At 40.8% G+C, this 19,884-nt stretch overlaps 1 protein-coding gene across 3 annotated transcripts in view; it reads right to left on the bottom strand.

The window, feature by feature from the left end:
* The window catches only part of LOC120798257 (neural cell adhesion molecule 2-like), a 403,203-nt gene that overhangs the window by 69,536 nt on the left and 313,783 nt on the right, over positions 1–19,884 (bottom strand). For all 3 annotated transcript variants that reach the window (XM_040142421.1, XM_040142420.1, XM_040142422.1), the window contains exons 2-5: positions 17,221–17,295; positions 11,024–11,230; positions 6,025–6,168; positions 3,129–3,266 (exon numbers count right to left, since the gene is read on the bottom strand). In XM_040142421.1, coding sequence (XP_039998355.1) covers positions 3,129–3,266; positions 6,025–6,168; positions 11,024–11,230; positions 17,221–17,295 — 564 coding nt within the window. The remainder of the gene's footprint in view (positions 1–3,128; positions 3,267–6,024; positions 6,169–11,023; positions 11,231–17,220; positions 17,296–19,884) is intronic.

The raw sequence follows: 19,884 nt of genomic DNA, 5'->3' as shown, positions 1-19,884 counted from the left end.
TCACTTCACACATTGACTTAAATGTGCAGAGAACAAGAGAGGCAGCTGTGGCAGTCTCTTAACATTATCACAAGGAGCTGAGCGGATGACTTAACATATTTTTGCTTTCTACTGACAGAAGCAGATGACAGTAACCCATGACAGTAGGTAGCATCTAAGAAAGTGTCCTTTCCAGCTCGGTCACCTTCAGACCAGGTCTCTGTGACCTCTTTTAGGACACAGGCTTGACCTCAGAAATAAATGCCTCTTTGATAATGCAGGACAACAACTTCCAAATCTGGTTGTAAGAAAAGTGATTAAAGTACTGCAAAGAAAAAACACTTTCACTAGACAAAAGTAAAATTTCCATCCAAATTTGGTGCATAGTTTAACTGAATTTCCAGAATATCTGCAAAAGAAAATGCAAATTACTTTGCATTTACATCCACGAACCTTTTGCAAATATTAGGAAAAAAGGGCGCAACGAGACTCCCAGTTAAACACTGGGAAACCTTGTAGCAAAACTGATGGAAATATGGCATTTATGTTTGTCTTATGTTTTTATTTGAGCAATGTGACAGTCCAGACAGATGCAATGTTTTTGTCTGCCGCTATGTTTCGTCTCCTTTGTGGAGAGGTAACTTCACTGGACATTTAAGTCAAATACTTCATGTACGCCATGATTTATTTACTAAGTCTGTTTCCATTACTATTGTCGAATCTTGCTTTTACTGATACATCAACTTTTCTACCTCAGCCAGGCACAAAACCTTTTTGTGATATTTGACTTCATTTTGAATATTTCTTTTTTGCAACATTTTCCCTCATATTTTTTAAATGTGCAAATCAAAAATGTGCAAAAGCAAGCAAACGTGTTAAATCAAGTGGATGGAAACACATTTAAAGAGCAACATTAGCATTCATTTGGAGTTGTGTTTCAAGCGACCTGTCCGATGCAAGTCATATATTCCCTTTTGTTTTAGCTCTGTATTGGCTTCCACCAACTCCTTAAGGAATTATTTGGCTCGTTAGGTGCTTAATGCTTCATTATGTTTATTTGCTTACTTACATATTGATTACAGCAGCTTTAAGTAAACTTAGGTGAGTTAAAAATATGTTTCAAAATAGAAAGGACAGTGTTAAAAACAACTCAGTGTGAGCGTCTTTAGGGATGAACAGAATGAGTCTCCTTGAGGCAAAGTGAAGTTCACTTTAAAGTGTCTCCTTCTGGGTGTGGCTCCCTCAAAAACTGTGCTCCACTCGGGACGCCCTGCAAAGCGCGGCACAGACTGTCCCGTCCGAGCACCGCATGGTGAGTGTCGTGTCGCTGCAATAATAGGTTGTGCCTCATTGAGCAGGCTTATTGGATCTTCCTCAGAAGTGAGTTAAGTGGTGTGCTAAATTGAATGCAATTCATAGTTTTTGGGCAGAGGGCCACTCTGCTATTACATTAGGTGAGAGAGAATTACATAGGCAGAGACAATATTGCAGCTGTTCAACCGTTGCAAGACACTCGTGGCCTTAGTGAAATCACATTTCAATCACTTCAGCAGTCTCAGGTGACTCACTGTAAATGAGGATAAATGAGGAAATTAAAATGACACCCTTTGATTTTCGGGCCATAGAGCCCAGAGCCATCGCTAATTGAAATTTCCAATCACACTAAAGAATATAGAGAATTGGGAAAAAAAAATTACGCCAATGACAGCAAAAAGAGCAGAGCTGCTATAAGTGTGCCAATGATTAATTCATCTGAGTCAGTGGAGCTGAATTTGTCGAAGCTGACAACTCTGTTCTGATACTACAACTGAAGGTCCGCGCATTCAACCTGACTTTCCAGCTCAGTTCCTGCACATCAGTAAGTGCTCCAGAATCACTCCACTTGACAGTGCAGATGATCAAACTACTTGTAAACAAGCTCTGGAATGGGTTAGCATCACGTTGTAAAAGTCTAGTAAGAGGCTCAACAACACTCAAGTGATCATCATCAAACTGACAGCTATTATACTGTATGTGTCCCCGTGTTTAGTAATAACAGAAATTAGTTGTTCAAAGAAAATACAGGTTCCCTTCAAGTTAATAGATTATTGCTATTTCATCAAAGCGGAAGAATGTGATCTTGATTTATTTCTATTTTCTTTTGCAATCAGCGAAGGCATGCAAAGCTGCTCCGGGTTCTATTCAGATGAGCCATCCGTGCTGGTTTATTGTATTTTAACCTTGGGCACCTGCAGACTTGAATGCATTGTAGAATAAAAAGAATGAGTGGTGTTCAGTTTTGAAAACAACAACAACAACAACAACAAAACTTGAGCATGCAGATAAAACTCAATCCCTAATGCATGCTCATCTGTTGACACTTTGTGAAGAAGAGCATGTCTCTGCTTGGAATCTAAATGGACGCTGTCAATTTATGTGATTTGTGTATAGCTTCCATTAAAGCGCTGTAGTGAAGACCTTTCGTTTTCAGCTGGGTTTTGGTTTGTATTCAGTACGGTGTATGCTGATAGTGACTTGGAAACCACATTAGGAAATAAGCCGGTACATTTTGTTTTTGAAATTTAAACTCGGGTTTAACATTCGCTTTGTCAATTTATGTAGCCATAGACTCCAAGTTAGAAAAAAGGGTAGAGCTGCAGTGAGCCACACTGTACAGGCCAGGTCATGCCTGTACTGTAGGTCAGGCAAACATTTCATGAAACATACCCCAATTTTAAGATGTTTTGTCCTCTTTATGAAACAAAAAACTGCATTAAGGTAGAGTGGCTGTTGAGACTCTAACTTAGTAGGAAAACTATGCTTGTAGAAAAACATTAACTTGTAGGATTTTGGATGCCCTTGCGGTCAATTTTCCCTTAAGGTCAGAGTATAAAATATTTGCAATTACCTCAAACACTGTTGTCTGTAACTCTGCATTTTTCAGGGTTATTTAGGGCTTATGAAGGTCTTGGAGACTACAAATTAATTACAGAAAGCCTGTGTTACAAAATAGGAGTGCAGGGTCTGAGATGATACAGTATTTCTTAAGCCTGACCTGCACTGTGAACTAAAAATTTGGATATTTTGGCCCCTGACCCTGCTTTAATCTAAACCATTATCATTGTCAACTTCATCACACATTTTCAAGTAACGACTCAAATTGTACTCACCGTTGACCACCACAGCAATGTCCACAAAATCGATCTCCCCACGAGCCTCTACGCTAGCCTCACAACGGTACACGCCCTCATCAGCCTTGGTCACCTGATGGATCTGTAGGTTGTTGTTTGCCAGCACCTGGAACTTGCCTTCACAGCACGGGCGAAGAGGAGGACAGACAGAAAGTCAGAAAAACACAGAAAGGGAGAGCGGGAAGAGAAGAATAACGGTTTATGATAGAGAGAGAAGCAAGATAAGAAAGTTAGGAAAACAACAGGAGGAAATTTGCAATCTCCACCCTTCAGAAGTTAGACTGTCAATCTTCACTTCAGCACATTTACCTGATAAAGTCCACAAAGATAAACACTCACGCAATTACAGTTCCAATAGTCTCCGCTCTCTCCCATTGTGGTCACTGTGAGATTGGCCAGGAGAGATGAGGCCTCTATCTCGTTTCTCTCATGCGAAGATATTTATATCCGTGGATAGTAATTAGAGTGAAATGGTTAAAGAAAATAAAAAAACGTCCGGTCCATGTTTTGCCATCACCGTTCAACTGAAGATTTGAATTTCAATTAAAGAAAATGTGACAGATTCAAGGGGTCACGCTTTTTAATCAGTGTTTGGGAATGCATTTTGTCTGGAAGGAGGATGGGGAAGTGGTGTAGAGAGTTGTAAATCAGGGAGGAGGAGTAGAAGAAGAGGAAATAATGAATCCTAGTCCTAGCTTGTTCTTACTATTGCACCTGCCTTCTATCAAAGAGCCCATTAAGGAGGCTGCCCTCCTGATATTTAATACTATTAAAGCCACTGAGAAAAAGGGTTGGATTACAGAGGAACACTTTAGACCAAACATGACAGAAGATGATTGACAATGTCATTGTACAGGTTGAGCTAGCAGTAGCACATACAGCAAATACACCAAATCTGAAGCTATTTTCAAAAGATGCAGGGTGCCGGTTTGCACTTCATCTCGTGTGAAGCAGTATCTCCAAATGTCACCATTCAACTGCTCCATAATCCATCCTCTCAGTCGCTTGTTAACATGGTTTCCATCCAAGTTATACGCCTCCTCCGGGGCTGGTGGGGTTTCTATTCATAGAATTTGATACCCTTGTCTTATTGTGAATCCACACAAAAAAAGGAAATAGCATTTCCTAGAAAACAGTATTGTTGGCACATTAGTGCATCTATTCAATGAGAGAGAGAATCGGGCACATTGGGACTCATGAGAATTTTCCCTCTCAATAATGAAGTGTATTTGGCAGGTTTGCATTCTAAATATAATTCTTTTGAAAATGCTGCTTACTTGAAAGTTTTACTACAATCACAATCAAGATCAGTTACATAGTTAGATAATGCTAAGCAAGAAAATAAAGCAACTTTACCCAATACTTAATACTTACAATAATAATTAAATCACAAAAGTCAATCTTTAAAACTTGGTTTCCAGTCTTAAGTTTTTCTCGATAAGATTAAATATTCATGCCAAAATAAACAACCTTAATTAATAATAATAAAAAGATTTAAACACTCAAAAACTCAGCTAATCTGCTTCATCAGGACTGTGAGGGGGTGGTTTGATCAGATCTTTTTGACAGGGGCCTAGCAACATGAGCCAACAACTCTTGTCAGATTTGGGTCACGTTCTGCTGCGGTTTTCAGGCTGAATGACATGTTCACGGGAAACGGTGTGCAATGGTGTGCAACGGGCTTTGAGGTATGTTTTCTCTTGTTTGGTGGGTGTGTCAGAGGTATTACCCAATCAGCAGCGATGTGTATATAAACCCAGCTGTATATAAAAGACTGCCATAGATGCAACACTTGCGGAAACAAAACAGTTCAGTTTAAATAAATGTTTTACTACGTTCTGTCGGGGCTGAACGTGCCCTTGGGTTCAGATGTTGCTAAATCCATATTGGTGCGTGGAAGCATGTGAAATCACCGTACTCCACCCAAGCCTATCCAAACAGAAAGCAAAATCCAAAAAAAAGTAAAAAAAAATATCACCTATGGCCAATTTTTCCCCAAATACTTTGACATTGAGATTGCTGTTTTTTCACTCATTAATATTTATCATTACAGAGAAATACTAGAGTTTTCTTGGAATAAAAAATGCGTTCCCTGCAAAACTCCATCTGTCTACCCCTTTTCTTAACTATTTCTCCCATTCAGACCTTCTGTTTTCAAGTTTTAAAGTGTGGATTTTTTTTTTTTTCAATAAAACAAAGTTTTGCTCGCAGTAAAACACATTGTGTCAATATGATGAATTCACTGCACTCCTGAAAATCTGCAGAGATGCTCTTTGGAGGAATTTAACATGGTTTACGCTGATTTAGCGCATTACTAGATTTCTTGGCACATCACTGCTATCAACTGTCAATCAAAGGAATAGCATGAAACCATCGGCACGACAGTGTATCATGGAAGTGCAAGTGCATCCTTCTGCATGAGAAAACAAACTCTTAAAAACATGGCTCCAAACACTCTACAGGGTATCTTTTTTTAATACTTGCCCTACTTATTAAATAATTGAAGTTCATTCATAAAAGGAATTTAAAAAAAAAAGTAATTAGAACAGTAATAGAGATTTAAACAGCATCACATTTTCACAAATTGTATTATTCAAATCAAATTTTAGACTTATTTTCTATCCTTGTAACTCCATCAGTGCATCCATTTTTGTGCCACCTATACCCTTCAAGGTTACATGACCTTTTGAACATGTATTAAGTAACTCACCTTTTTTTGGTGATTACTGGTATTTGTATAACTATTCAAACGATCCTCCAATGTATCTCTCCCCCATTCTCCTCCCAAAAAATGCAAAAAGCAAAGAAAATAATAACAATAGTAGTCATGGCAAAGAAAATAATTTAATTGTGAGAGAAGGTCATGAAAACTTACTGTGGTGCTCCTCGGTGATTTCCTTATCCTGGTAGTACCACACCACCACAGGCACCGGTGAACTAATGACATCACACACCACCTCCGCTGTCTCACCATGGCGAAACTCCTGCGGTGACTGAACATCCTGAAACGTCAGCCTCTCTGTGAGATCAAACAAGATGGAGACTGAATATTCATCCTTTTTTTTTCTCTGAGTATTCAGAGTGGACAATTTATTGCAGGTCTGAACATCAAAAGGAAAATAAGAAAAATCTGCTGTGCTCTTACTGTCCTGTTAACCATGAGAGTTGTGAGACAGAATTTAGGGTTATGGATTTGGAAAAGTTCTTAAAATGTCTTAAAATGTATTTCCTTCTGATTTTGTGTCTTGCTTACATCCCTTAAGTTAAGTGTTTAAGGAAGTTGCTTGTTTTGCTGATTACAGGGGTAAAAGTGTTCGGATGGTCATCTGGCAGCATGTGTTGCTGCCCTGAAAAGCCAGCAAGCAGGCGAAAGTAAAAGAGAAAAAAAAAAAAAAAATCCAAATTTTTCACCTGTCTTAAATAAATATTTGGTTCAGAATGGACCTGTTTAGTAGTACTACAGCTGAAATAAAGGTATAGTTCTTTGTGGTGCATAATTGGGTTAAATTTTTTTTAGAATAGTAATTGCAGTTCATACATGGTCCATATTTACTGTTTGTTATTGTGTGTAGCTTGGGTGATCAAGTCATTATAACAAGGCTAAGAGTCCACAACCATGCTAGCACTGCAGAGCTATGTGCTAACGTCATGTGACATCATGTGACGTAATGCTCAGCAGATCAGACTTAAAGTATTTGGAAACAGAAAAAACAATGTATGCACTGGAAATGGATGGGTAGCATTCACTCACAAAATCAAATAAAACAAAAGCTAAATCCCGCTTTGACTGTTTTCTGGGACACAGATAAGGCAAATCTGATGAAAAAACACAGGAAACAGAAGGATGGACATTTTACTTGCTGCCAATCATACTCATGACAAAAAAAAAAAAAAAAAAAATCAGTGAGCAGAGATATTCTGCAGCCTCTCTTTTTGCAGAATTAGACAAGAACACAGGCAGCCTTTGATTTAGTCTATCTTGGTTTCAAGAGCGCTTCAATAACAGATTCCACTCTCTCCTGGTTTGAAACCGTGTTGGTGTTCTGACAAATTGCTTTTATGAGGACACTGTTCTTGGACCAGCACTTCTTCACACACAGCACGTGATCCTTCTTCGAACCCTACTCTCATTCGGACAGCCGGCTTTTTTAAGTGCGCCGGGTCTGGCACTGCTAGCGCTGCAACCACCTGCTATCATCTGCGTACTGTATTGTGAAGGTGCGAATAAATCAACGACTGCTCCCCTATCAGTCCCTTCCGTTAGCGAGGCTTCAGCATTAGCATTTTACTGTGTGATTTATGCCCGGCTGCTCCCTAAAATGAGCTTTCTCTCCCCGACTGCACCCTCTGCCTTTGAACGTGTCTGGCATCCCAGTGTCTTCATTAACTTCAAGATGCCTTTGCATGTTTTGTCATTCAATCTGTTGGTTTCTTATTAATTCCCCCCTTGTGCTGTTCTTTTTATTTCCAAAATTTCTTCTCTCTCAGGTTTGAACACTTCTGGTGTCACTTGTTCCTCCTGTTTGTATCCATTTCCTGTCTCTATTGTAGTCACACTGCTCTACAAAAGAATCAGTAAGGGAAACAACCTCTCCAGAGAAACACTCTATTGCACACTTGTCACTGGCGAATTGAGAACACATTCAGTACTCCTCTCTTCCACCGTTTGCCTACACATCACTGCAAATATAACTGTCTGATTTGTTGACAAGCCAATTTCTCTGGACCTCTCAACCGGGATGCAGATTTGTTCCTGTCTTTACTGTCCAACTATGCTGGTTTTGGAAAACTGGCATATTCAGCATTATTGCTTTGACCATTAATAAACTGAGAAGAAATGAAAGGAGTTGGCTCAGACTTTGTACTGGCTTACTTTACTAGGAATTTCCTGTCACCTTTTATGGCTGCTCAGATGCCAAACTACAGCAGCTAATTTAAAGCAATTTTTGGTTTTTGCCATCAGTAAACTAAAGTTTTCATTCAGGTAAAGTATTTAGATTTAAACTAAATAAACCAAAGGTTTTATCTTAGAACAAGACTGAGTCTACAACCATGTTTACTCAAACCCACAAATATGAACCTCATGGTGGCACTATAGGGAGAGAGTTCATCCTCTGAGGAATATGAATGTTTGTACAAAATTTTCAGAATTGCCAATTCACCAAGTAGATTTTGAGATATTTCGCTGGATAACTAAAGACTCTGACCAGCTGTTGGTGTTAGGGCTCACCAAAGTCATTATAAGATTCATCCTCTTGGCACCATTAATGCCTGTACAAAGTTTCATGGCAGTCCATCCAGTAGTTGTCAAGATAATTCACTAAATGCAATAAATGACAAACTCATGGTGGCAGGAAAGGAAAAGTAAGGGGATCATTAAAGTGGGTAGGATTTAGCCTCTGGGGACCATGAATGTCTGCACAGAATTTCAAGGCATTTCATCCAAAAGTTGTTGAAATATGTTAGTCAGGAGCATAGTCTTGGACTGACTAACATTGCCATTGCTAGAGCCATGCTGCTAGCATGCTTCTAGCATGGCTCTAAAAAAAGCACCATCACAGCGGGTTTTGTGTGTTTGTGTAAAGTTAACCAAAGTCCAATCCACCTGTTTTGGATTCAGAACTGATCCGCCACATGTAGCATGATTATACCAGGCTATCATAGAGATGTCAGCAACTACTGAGAAGATGTCAACACTTTCTCTCCCACAGGTCAAGAATTTCATGTACAACAGGCTGTACCACACAGGCCCGTACACTGCCTGAGGAGTCCTCGCCTGCTCCGGCTGTGCGCTGGCAGAATGGCTGGCTGGAGCTTTAGGCAGGTTTTCATCCGCATGCTGCTCATGCAATCTACACCGAGGGCCAAAGTGAGTGATGCTCGGTTGCCATAGAAACAATGGTTTTAGGGAGCTGGTTATGCGGTGAATGAGGCAAGGGCTGAGTGGTGGCAGGTGTGATTGAGGCTGTGATGTCTCCCCTAATGATTTGCTGGAAGAGGATGAAAAAGGCAACCACACAGCAGTTGATGATTTCCAGAGTGTGTTGGCATATAATTGTGAGCGTCTCCTGGAATCAAATCTCTGCGCTGAGACGTTTTTTCCAGAAGATTCCCGGTGTATCTGGGTATTTGGGTTACTCACATCCTAGAATTGACTTGGTTCTTATGTAATCTTTTTTTGTGTGTGCCGTTTTGCATGCATTATAATGTTAATCCATTTCCTGTCACTGTGCTTCCTGTGAGCAGAAGGTGTTGTAAGTATTAGGAAAGGTGCCTTTTATACCGAAACAGGGCTCTAGCCTGACTAATATGAGTTGTATGTGAAAGTAAACAAGCCATTATTACAGGGGTGGCATCTTGCTTTTAAATACGTGCAACAATCTTATAATTTCTGTAGAAAATTTTAAAGGCTTTTGACCAGTTTTTGCTAAAAAATATGTCCCAGAGATCCTGTAGAACCTGTCACGTACTGTAGTCGTCAAACACCATTGAAATAAAGGTTATAGTCCTAAACTCTTCAACAAAATTTTGTCCAGCTAGACATTTTGCATTTGATTCCAGTCATGGATTGGATGGATGGATTCAAATTATGGACTGCGAGTTTGTCGATTTATAATCATACATTAGCCCCATGCCGGCTGATTTACTTACAATACAGAACTTTAACATCCAAATCGTCTCAATCTGTTTAATTTAGCTCAGTGACTTATCAATATTTATCCCTGTAAAGACAATTCCAATAGCAGGGGAAAAATGTACTTTAATGTAATTTTTTCCCAAAGCTTATGTCATGACCAGTTTCCAACTGGCATTTTGGGATTTAATAACTCGACTTCGGCCACCTCCATCTGTCGAAGCGGGCAAGTGCTGACCAGTTTCAGTTTGAGTTCGACCACGCGACCGCAGTAAAAATCGCCGCAGCGAAAATCAGTCAGTAATTAGTCTACACAAAGGTCTTGTATCCAAGTCTTTTGAGAGCCTCTCAGAAAGTTATGACAAGACCCCGAACATTAAGTATCTAAAATACTTAATGTCAACCAACTTTTCAATTGTATGTTATGTAATTTTTACATCCTGACATAGAGGTTTAAGAAAAATTGTCGATCAAAAGTCTATATGTATATTAAAATCTGCCAATAAAATACATTTGTACCAAGTTTTTTATTTTCTTTTTATAGTAGAATTGAACTCTCTCCAGGTTGCTGAACTCCCCAAACTCCTAGAGAAAATACACAGATATGGCCTCATTGTTCCTAATAGTAGCTACAATTCTGATCCTACATCGATTTTCAAATTCTTGTCCACAGCAAATCACAGGAATGAGTTGGTGGGAGTTAAAGTGGATGTCTTGCTCAAGGACACTTTAATGCAGCAAACAGCGGATAATTCACTGCTTGCTGTGAAGACAGAACCTGCAATGGGACAGTCTCTGTGACCACTGAGCCACCTCTGCCTCGTAACATTTGGTTTTTCCCGGGAAATAGTGATTGTTTAACGAGGCAGGTTAGTCTCAGTGCCACATCCCTCCTTATGCCTGGCAGGATCCAAGTCCCATGGTGTTACTAGCTTTCATTATACTTTAATCAAAAGAATGAGTGTAACACACACTCTCACGCAGGCTCACAGACAAAGTCAAAGGTACACATGGACCTAAAATGCATATGCACACAGATAGAGCTAACATTTCTAACAGCTTGTGGCTGTAGTGAGGGTCAGAATATGAATCAGCTGGCTACCCCTGTGATCAAACACTAATGAGAGAGGTTTATTCTTTTCATGCCTTCATGCTTAAATCTCCTCGGGAGGCACACAGAGAGCATTTGCAGGTAAATGTGTAAAAGTGTATGGTTGTGCACGTTATCTGTCAAGCTTACGGTAGATCTCCAGCACAACAGAGGCCTCCTCGGTGTGACCATTGGCGTCTGTGGCCTGGCAGCGGTAGATACCCGCGTCCTCGATGATGGCGTTGTAAATGATGAGCCTGGATCGTGACGTCTCCGTGTGGAGCGCCATCCGCTTGGAGGGCACAATGCGCTCGCCCTGGGGGTTGTACCATTCCAGCCTCACCGGCTCGCCGATAGCTAGGAATGAGGTCAGTGAGAGACAGAGAGAGAGATGAAATAAACTGAAAATGATGAGTAAATTTTACTCCCTTTTACCAGGCAAGTCAGGATCATGTCTGCCTGCCTGAAAGATGATCATCCTGCAGCATATTAATCCACTTAACAGCTGGTTAGTTTTGTACTCGTGTAGGTCTCCTGCATAGGCTAAATGCTTCAGTCCCTTTCCCACGACTCCCTGGAAAGCAAGCTTGTACTCAATGAGTTGTTCAGTGATTTTTTTGGGATGAAATTTCCACCCTCATTAAAAAGATCACCTAAAAAAAGGAGGGAAAGACTGAGTAGGCCAACAGGTTGCTCCACACTGAGTGATTTATAGGCAGCCATTTATATAGCCAATCACCTCCAATCACCTCCAATCACCAGATTCTGAAGTAAGCTGAGCTGGGGGTATTTCTTGGTGTGTTCGCTTTGGTCCATTGAACAGCTGAGGACCATCCAACATTGTCGCTGGAACTTGTCAGGAGAACAGACGGTCTGAAATTATATGATTATGTCATAATCTTGGATTTACATAGCTAATAAGTCTGTAAAGGAACAGGGACATATGTAGGCTGTAAATTCCACTCTAATTTCCAAGATTATGCACAAATACAAACACAGACACCAGACACAGAAAAAAATGGTAGGCCTGATCGCATATTAACTTGAACGCTGATTACTGGCTACTGTATGAGATGATAGGGCCATCTGCAAGCAGCGTGTGCCCTTTGCCTTTAAATTCTGCAAATAAAATTGTCTGGTTGGACGGCAATCATTTAGCCCATCAATCAACCTAAGCCTTGAAAAAGAGAGGAGATGGTAAGCAGCTTGTCCAGTCCCCTTAGAGACGGGTGTCCCGATTTAATTAAGGAAACAAAAGAAGCAGGAGGAGAAAGAGAGAAAATAGGGGAAATACAAGGTTGTGACACACATGTTTAAGGGAGAGAGAGGAGCCGGTTTGAATGCTCTCTTATCCCTCAGTATCTATCGGCAAGATGCCTTTGAGCACAGCTTTTAGCCTCTGGTTGCTCAGCAGTTGGCAGCAGAGGGTTGCAATGGTTCAAAAGCTTCCAGGTGCAACTGTGAAGAGCTGGTTCCAGTGTGGGGAAGCATTTTGCTGATAACTGGCATGTTCGTCCAGCATGTGAGGTTACGTAAATAAATTATGACATCAGTATAATAATCTGTTTTATAGTGCGCTGGTATATAAAGGTAAATGATTACAAATTAGCTGATGTGCCTCTCGATATCTGCATCTTACAAAAAGACGCAGGCTCCAGCTCACGCCGCAGCCTGCTAACATTGATCATCATCACAGTGTTTCCAGCAACCATCAGCATCATATCCTTGGCATGTGTGTCTGCTGCTCATTACATTTCAAGGCCAACAAATCTGATGAGGCAATCAAACACGAGTGTTGCTGAAATGATATTACAGTACAAGCAATTCTCCTCCTCGCTCTGATTTCCTTCACACGTGGCTTCCCACTGGAGCCTTGTAGTTCATGTGCGTACTTGCGGGGAACAGATGAGTGTCTAACAACGCTACAGGCGTCATTTTATACCTGTTAGCATTGCAACGTTATCATCTCTTACTATTTTACAGTCTGTTGACAGCAGAGACAGCTAAATATGTTAAAGCTGATGCAGCCCTGCCTCCCTCTGTGTGTCTTTACAACTGGATGAATAGCTGGTGGAAATTTCTGTCAAACCGCTCTTCAAGTCTGCGTAAGCTTTAGTATTATTACCTATTCTTGGCGAGAGAGAATGCTCAATGACTGTCTCCTCTGAAGATAGACTAGTAAGAAAATGATGGTCACTTTCCTAGGTCCTAACAAAGCACAGCCACAACTGATCGCCAGCTGTTGCTTTCTGCCACCGAAACCGCACTACTGTGTTTCACCTTAATTTTGAAATGCACATAGAAATAAAACTTAATTTAAGACCAGGACAAAGAACAAAGCTTTATATCAGGAAGGCGTCTCTGACAATATTTCTGATCCTCTTTCACAATAAAGCAACTGAAATATTGAAGCGATCTCAGCCTCCTGCACAGGGCAGATTATTGACTATAGACGCGCCCGTTGGCGCCAAAATTAGCCGGGTGCAAACCGAAACAGTCTCATGTCCTCACAGTGTCTGGCACTCGAGCCATGGTAGTAATTGATTTAGGTCTCTGGGGAAGTAGATAGCAGGGGAGAAACAAGAGCTGAGTAGGGAACCAATACACTGGTCAGCATGCGTATGTGTGCAGCTTGACATGATGTCAAAATTATCAGTTACTTCTCTCTTTCCATCTCTCTCTGCAGTATTCTGTAATGTCTGGCCAGTGGGTAAAGGCAGGTCTACTGGGACAAGCGTTGTGACCTACCCTGCTCTAGTTAGACATATCTGAAGAAAACCACATGCTTTTGGATCTGGTTTGTCTGCTGAGCGTGCTTTCGCAGGCGCCTCTGTTTTCTTTTGCAGCCAACACTTATTCTGGCTCCCTGCCACTTCATTCATAGGGGAGGTTAAACACACACCTAAACACTAGTTAATCCACCTCTTTATTTGTCACGCCACAAACCCAGGTTCATTTCAGGCTAACAATGACCAATTTCACATCAGCTCTAGGCTTTTTTTTTATTGTTTGTTTATTTATTTTCTAACAAAAGGTCTAATTGACCATTTTAACACTGAATATGAAGATGAATACTTGAAGAAAACAACTTTTGTAATTATGTCCTTTTTTCTATGATTGGTTGCATTTTTTGAGAGGTTTTTGTGACACTATTGATTTCAAAGAATCTGCACTTAAGAGTATTTCTAGAGGCGTTGAAGAAAATTTTTTTTTAGAATTTGTATTTACTGCATGTTGTTTTATTCAGTAATATAATGATAGTGAGAAAATAAGTATGAGTGGAGAAACCTAACAAATTGAGATGCTTCCATACCGTGCATGAGGGGTCACTAAATGGTTTGATGAGTTGTGTGAATTTTCACAATCATCAGATCTTCACCCAACTGAGCACCACCGGGAGACTGACAAGTGACAGGGGCTCAGATCAAAAAACATTGCTTTGTTAAGAAAATGAAAGGGGCTGTGTTGGTTTGGTCATATGGTCTGTTATATCAGCAATGACAATGACAGGGAGTCAAGTTTGTGTAATAAATCTATGATTCTGAAGGCTTTTCAGATGGAAAAAACTGTGCAGTGGTTTATAATACTCTGAGGAGGGATATCAGTGGTAAGAAGTGGAAGACGGGAGCCGTATTGTGAACAAAATGTTTCGGTGCTGAGTTTTGTAGACTTGCAGGATCTATGCCAAGGAGCACTTAAGCTGTTCTGGAGGCTTGTGGTGGCTCCGCACCCTTTCAGGACACTATGTTGCTTTTTGTATTACTCAACCATCAGTGAGTGAAGCACATTAATTAGACCTATATGACTCGCTTAGGGGTTCTTTATGTGTCACACTCCTGCAGCAGAAAACACTACAGATAGAACATACTGTCAGATTACTTGTACATACAAGGCGAGGCTACTACATGCATCCGTGCACTGCAGCTTTGCACAGTAACAATCTTAAATTGATCGTATGCATTTATCATAGAGATGTCCCTGAACTTTCCCTCAACTATGATGGAAACAAACAAACATTCACTCAAGGTGGACGGTGACACAAGTACAAATGAAGTTATTCTCTCCACCTCGTTGACTACTTAAACCCGGCAATTTTCTAGAGACAATATCTCCAGCTGCCCCCTCCCTCCAGCTCAGTTCACCTGTTTTTTTTCTCTCCGCCTCTCACTCTCTCACTGTTCTCCTTTTCTCTTCCTGTCCCCCCTCAGCTTTCTCTCTGTCTCCTACCATGCCATGGCCTCGATTCAAATCTTCGCTGCAAAACATCTTTTCAGAGCGCTTCACTGTGAAGGCATAAAACAAACAGACAAAAAGAGGAGTTATTTTGTAGCAAAAGGTGGTGAATAAAAGCCAACTCTGCTGGAGGGACGCCTCTCTCATTTTCTTGTAAAAGCAAGAATCGATGAATAGACCGCACATCACTCATTCTGAGAAGGCAAGATAAAAGGGGTTTTGAAAATTAATACTCAGAATGATTAGAGGTTACGTGACTGACATAATAATTCAGAATGTTTGTATACTTACAAAACATTCAGTCTTGACAGGAAATTTAGTCTATAGCAAAAGTTCTACTCTGCATATTTCATGTTTGAGCAGAGTATGGAGAAAAAGTCAAGCCACCCTAAATGCACTGGGTTCTGCTTTGTCCCTAAAGTACAGAAAAAGATCAAAAACAGCTCTTAAATGGACCTTAAAGGACAACTCAAATCTTGCTCTAGTATTTCAGTATAACATTACATACTCGTGACCAAAAAAGAAACTCAAAGCTAAAGATTGGAAATAAAATAAAATTTAAAAAAATCTTAATAACTTGTGACTTTGGCAGACATTTTTGTAGTCATGTAATACCCCTATCAGGGCTCAAACAGGGCCTTTTAACTAAAAAAGCATTATATACAAGTATACCAGCAATTCCATTGTAGTTGAATGGTTTCTAAATGTTTTAAAGGTTTCAGAAAAAAGAAATAAGCTCGGTTACATCCTGCAGGAAACAAGCATAAAAATGGGAAAAAAATAGGAATGTAGAAAGTAGAAACAAACCCTAGAAAGAGTTGGGAACACATATGGATGATACAAAAAAAGGAATTCAGCTGAATTCAAAACCAAGATGTAGTACAGGTTTTCTTCCTCCTGGCTACCATGTTGACCATTGTTTGACCTCATTTCGACCCAAAAAAGCCTGCTTAAACTTTGTTTTAGAAAAATAGGAAAACATGAGATAATTTTACCCTGAGGCCAATTCTTCCCGGCAAATTTTTAGAACAACAAAAGATTTATATCAAACAAGTGAAATTGATTTCATCCTGCTTCCTTTCATTCAAGAACAACACACTCACCTCTGTGTTCTGCCTTTCATCACAAATAGCTCAAACCGATGAATCAACATACAACGTAACTGACTTTCTGTGCCTTCTGTTCCTTTATTTTCTCTAATCAATATTTATATGGACATGACTCATACAGTGGGACACAGCAATGCAAAGCCAAAAAGTCACTTTAATAGACTCACTCTTCATTTATTTGTTTGCGGACTCACTTCAGTTTTACCTGGCTCTGATTGTACTGCCCTACTTTTCAGCCCACTCCAGTTGGCAGGACTGCATGTGAATATGGTAAAAAAAAAAAAAAAAAAATCAGGCTTGGTGCAGCTGCCTGTAGTGAGAAGGACAGGAGAAAAGCACCGAGTGACACAAACACATTCTCCCACGCACTTTGACGGTGGATGGTGGCTACTTAAGCTCCCACCTTCAACACTCTTTTGCCTCAAACCCTTTTTTCCATTCTTCACAGTTCTGAGCATGTTCGCAGTGAAAGCTTCTATCTTTGCCATTCAATTCCTGCCAGTTTGACTCCACTTACTTATATTTTTCTACCTCTCATTCTGTCCTCCTCAGCACACGTTAGACCTCAATGCCCACCCGATGCTCCTCCCAGTGTGTCTTTACTCCCTTGGCTGTTTGCTCCACGCTGAGTGGGTTGGCAGGAGAGAATAGGCAGCTAGCAGGAGGTGGGCTGGGCCTGCCAGAGTGTGTTGCCACCCTACCGAGCCACTGGCACCGGCGCCAGGTTCTCTGTTATGGCTGAGTGTTGATAGACCGTTCAGAGAGGACAATGAAGAGGAAGGACGAGAGGGATGGGGCCGTCCCCTGTGTGGATCCAGTCACTGTTGGGTCAAAGAGTCACTCACCATATGGACAGCATGGAGTGCACTGTGTTGACTGCCGTACAAACAACAAACAGACTTCGCAAGCGGCGATGTAAGACCCCCTGCTGCATCTCCGAACTGCCTCCAAACACACACACGTACAGTACATCCACATAAAAATGATAGTGTGTAGCAAGTGTACCTGTGCAGATGAAGAATTTGGACTCTCCGACACTTAACTCCACTTTGTTCAAGGATATGGACACCTGCAGGGCAGCTGTAGTTGTGAATGAAAAAGGGAGGGAGAAAGAGAGAAAACAGACAGAATAAGAGAAAAATAGATTAGTTATTACAATAGAACAGAATGCAAAGGATTATCGTCATTTGCTGACTGGAAACACATAATAACACAAAATTGCTTTCAAAAAGCATCCCCTTCCATAGCAGTGTGGCTCATTTCCTTCTGTATACAAGATTTTTATATTATCTGAGGACCGTTTTCTGCATTTATGTGAAAGCCAGTGTACAGCTTACATGTAAATATCCTTCTATATAAATAAGGAGCCTCTTCAAAATAACCCATGTTTGCAGCTATTGCTAGAATAAGACACATTGTCCCTGCTGAAAAGAACAATTTTCATTCAAACTTTAACAGCCTTCAAAGTTAATGTTCGATAGAGTAACACAGCTATTTCCCTCTTACAAAGCTCCGAGATTGGCTTGATACCTTCTGATCGGCACATGGGTGTTTGTGACAAGCTTGTCAGTCAGTTTCACAATGAATGGGATCCTTTCAGCCTGAGGTACTGTAATACTTTTTGCTCACTCGCGACAATGGTACAGTATATGAATTGAGCAAGAGTGGGATGGGCATATAAGAAGCTAACAAAACAGCAGAGATCAGTAAATAACTCAATAGCGCTGGTATTTTCCTTTGGGGACGAAAACTCGTCATGCAAGGCACTAACACAGTGAGAGCTATGACAACAGAGAGCTTTAACAACCCGAAAGCCTCCTACACTGTAGTGCAGAAAAAAAGCTAACTGGAAATTACACTGGAAGACATCCATCCACCTTACTGACACAGAAAAAGATGGACCACAATCTTGCAGATGGTGGCAGTGCCACAAAATTTGCAGAGTCAAGGTACCATCAAAGGCCGTTTGTCTACACTAGTCTTTCGTATGTGGCAATATAATGCCACACAATGGGGAGTGCTGTGGAAGTTTTGTAAGGCGACAGTGGAAGGTAGTTAGCTGAATAAGACTGTGGCTCCATCTTGGCTGACAAATGGGAGAAAAATGCAGGAGAAGAGTTGGATACAGACAAAGGGAAAGGCGGTGTTTGAACAGCAGAACAGCAAGGTTTAGCTGGGAATGTATCTAGATGTCTAATGTGATGAGCAGTAATTGGCAACTCAGTGGGGAGCGGGTCATTTTTAGGCTAGAGCCTCTCGACACAGCGGTAGTCTCGCTACAGCACTGAGTGAAGCAGGATATGTGATGAGCCTGCCATACCTGAACTCCTCATTCTTAGCCCTTAGAGCTGCAAATCTAGTTAGTATCAATCTCTAAACACACACACACACACACACACACACACACACACGCACGCACGCACGCACGCACGCACGCACGCACACACGCACACACACACACACACACACACACACACACACACACATTTACACACACATGCTGTATGAAACTCTAATGGATGTTAATTCTCTCTACAACACTGGAAATGTAACAGTAGAGCTTGGGGCGCCTGTCAATAATTGAGAAAATGATGAAATGATTATCTGCTGCTTCTCGGGGGAAGATGGCTGCAGCCAGCAGCAGCAGCAGCAGCAGCATCACGGTTAAGCTGCTCTCTGGCAATTATCACAGGGAGCCATCTGTCATGAACCGAGGCTGTCTATAGATGGCAGTAGAGGGGCACTGCCACCTTCACCTGAGCAGTCTACATGATAAGGCTGAGTAGCTGCCTTATCAATGTATTTGATTATTTCTGCTGTGTAACTTGACTGTTACAGCACTAAACACTTACCAGCAGAAGCTTAGGGAATACACGCACGCACACACACACACACACACACACACACACACACACACACACACACACACACACACACACACACAGACGCACACGCACACACACACACACACACACAAGGATTGCATGGAAAACTATATTGGCATACATGAACACACATATAGCCACACACAAAAATTATGCAACATCTTTTGTCCCAAATTTTCTCATGTAAATGCACCATTTACACAAAACCTGCTTATAATTAGTATGTAGTATCGAACTGAGACCCAGCTACTGTCTACACACGTATACACACACACATGCATTTTTTCAAATTAATGCAGATACTGTACTCAGGGTTGATTAATCATGTCTATTTAACCCTGGTGCCCTTCAACACTGCCTGCCTCTGACTTAAGGCAGATTCCAATAAGCACTTCAAGTAGTTGAATGGTTTTCAATTACTAATTGATCCTGGTCTGGTCATGCTGTATGTGATTGATCGTACAATAAGTTGCTCACAAAACACATTGGCTTTTTCTTTGCTGCCGGAGTCACTGGTTTGAATGATATAATTAAGTTCAACCTGGAAAATATAACCGTTCAGTTGGTATTTTTATGATGAAATACACAACAGTCCCCACAGCTAGTATACACTGACATTTTAATGAGAATGCTGACTGGGTAATATGAAATATGAAATATGACATATGAGAATTTGTTTTTTCAACACCATCTCGCCTGGTGGGGACACAAAGAGACATGCTAATTATATCAATTTTCAGAAATGGGATGTTTTCAGTCTCGTTCACCAGCTTATTACAGAGCT

Source organism: Xiphias gladius, chromosome 13 (assembly GCF_016859285.1).
Source record: "Xiphias gladius isolate SHS-SW01 ecotype Sanya breed wild chromosome 13, ASM1685928v1, whole genome shotgun sequence".
Classification (NCBI taxonomy): Eukaryota; Metazoa; Chordata; class Actinopteri; order Istiophoriformes; family Xiphiidae; genus Xiphias; species Xiphias gladius.
The sequence above is the reverse complement of the archived record's forward strand: the minus strand, read 5'-3'. Positions and strand labels throughout refer to the sequence as shown.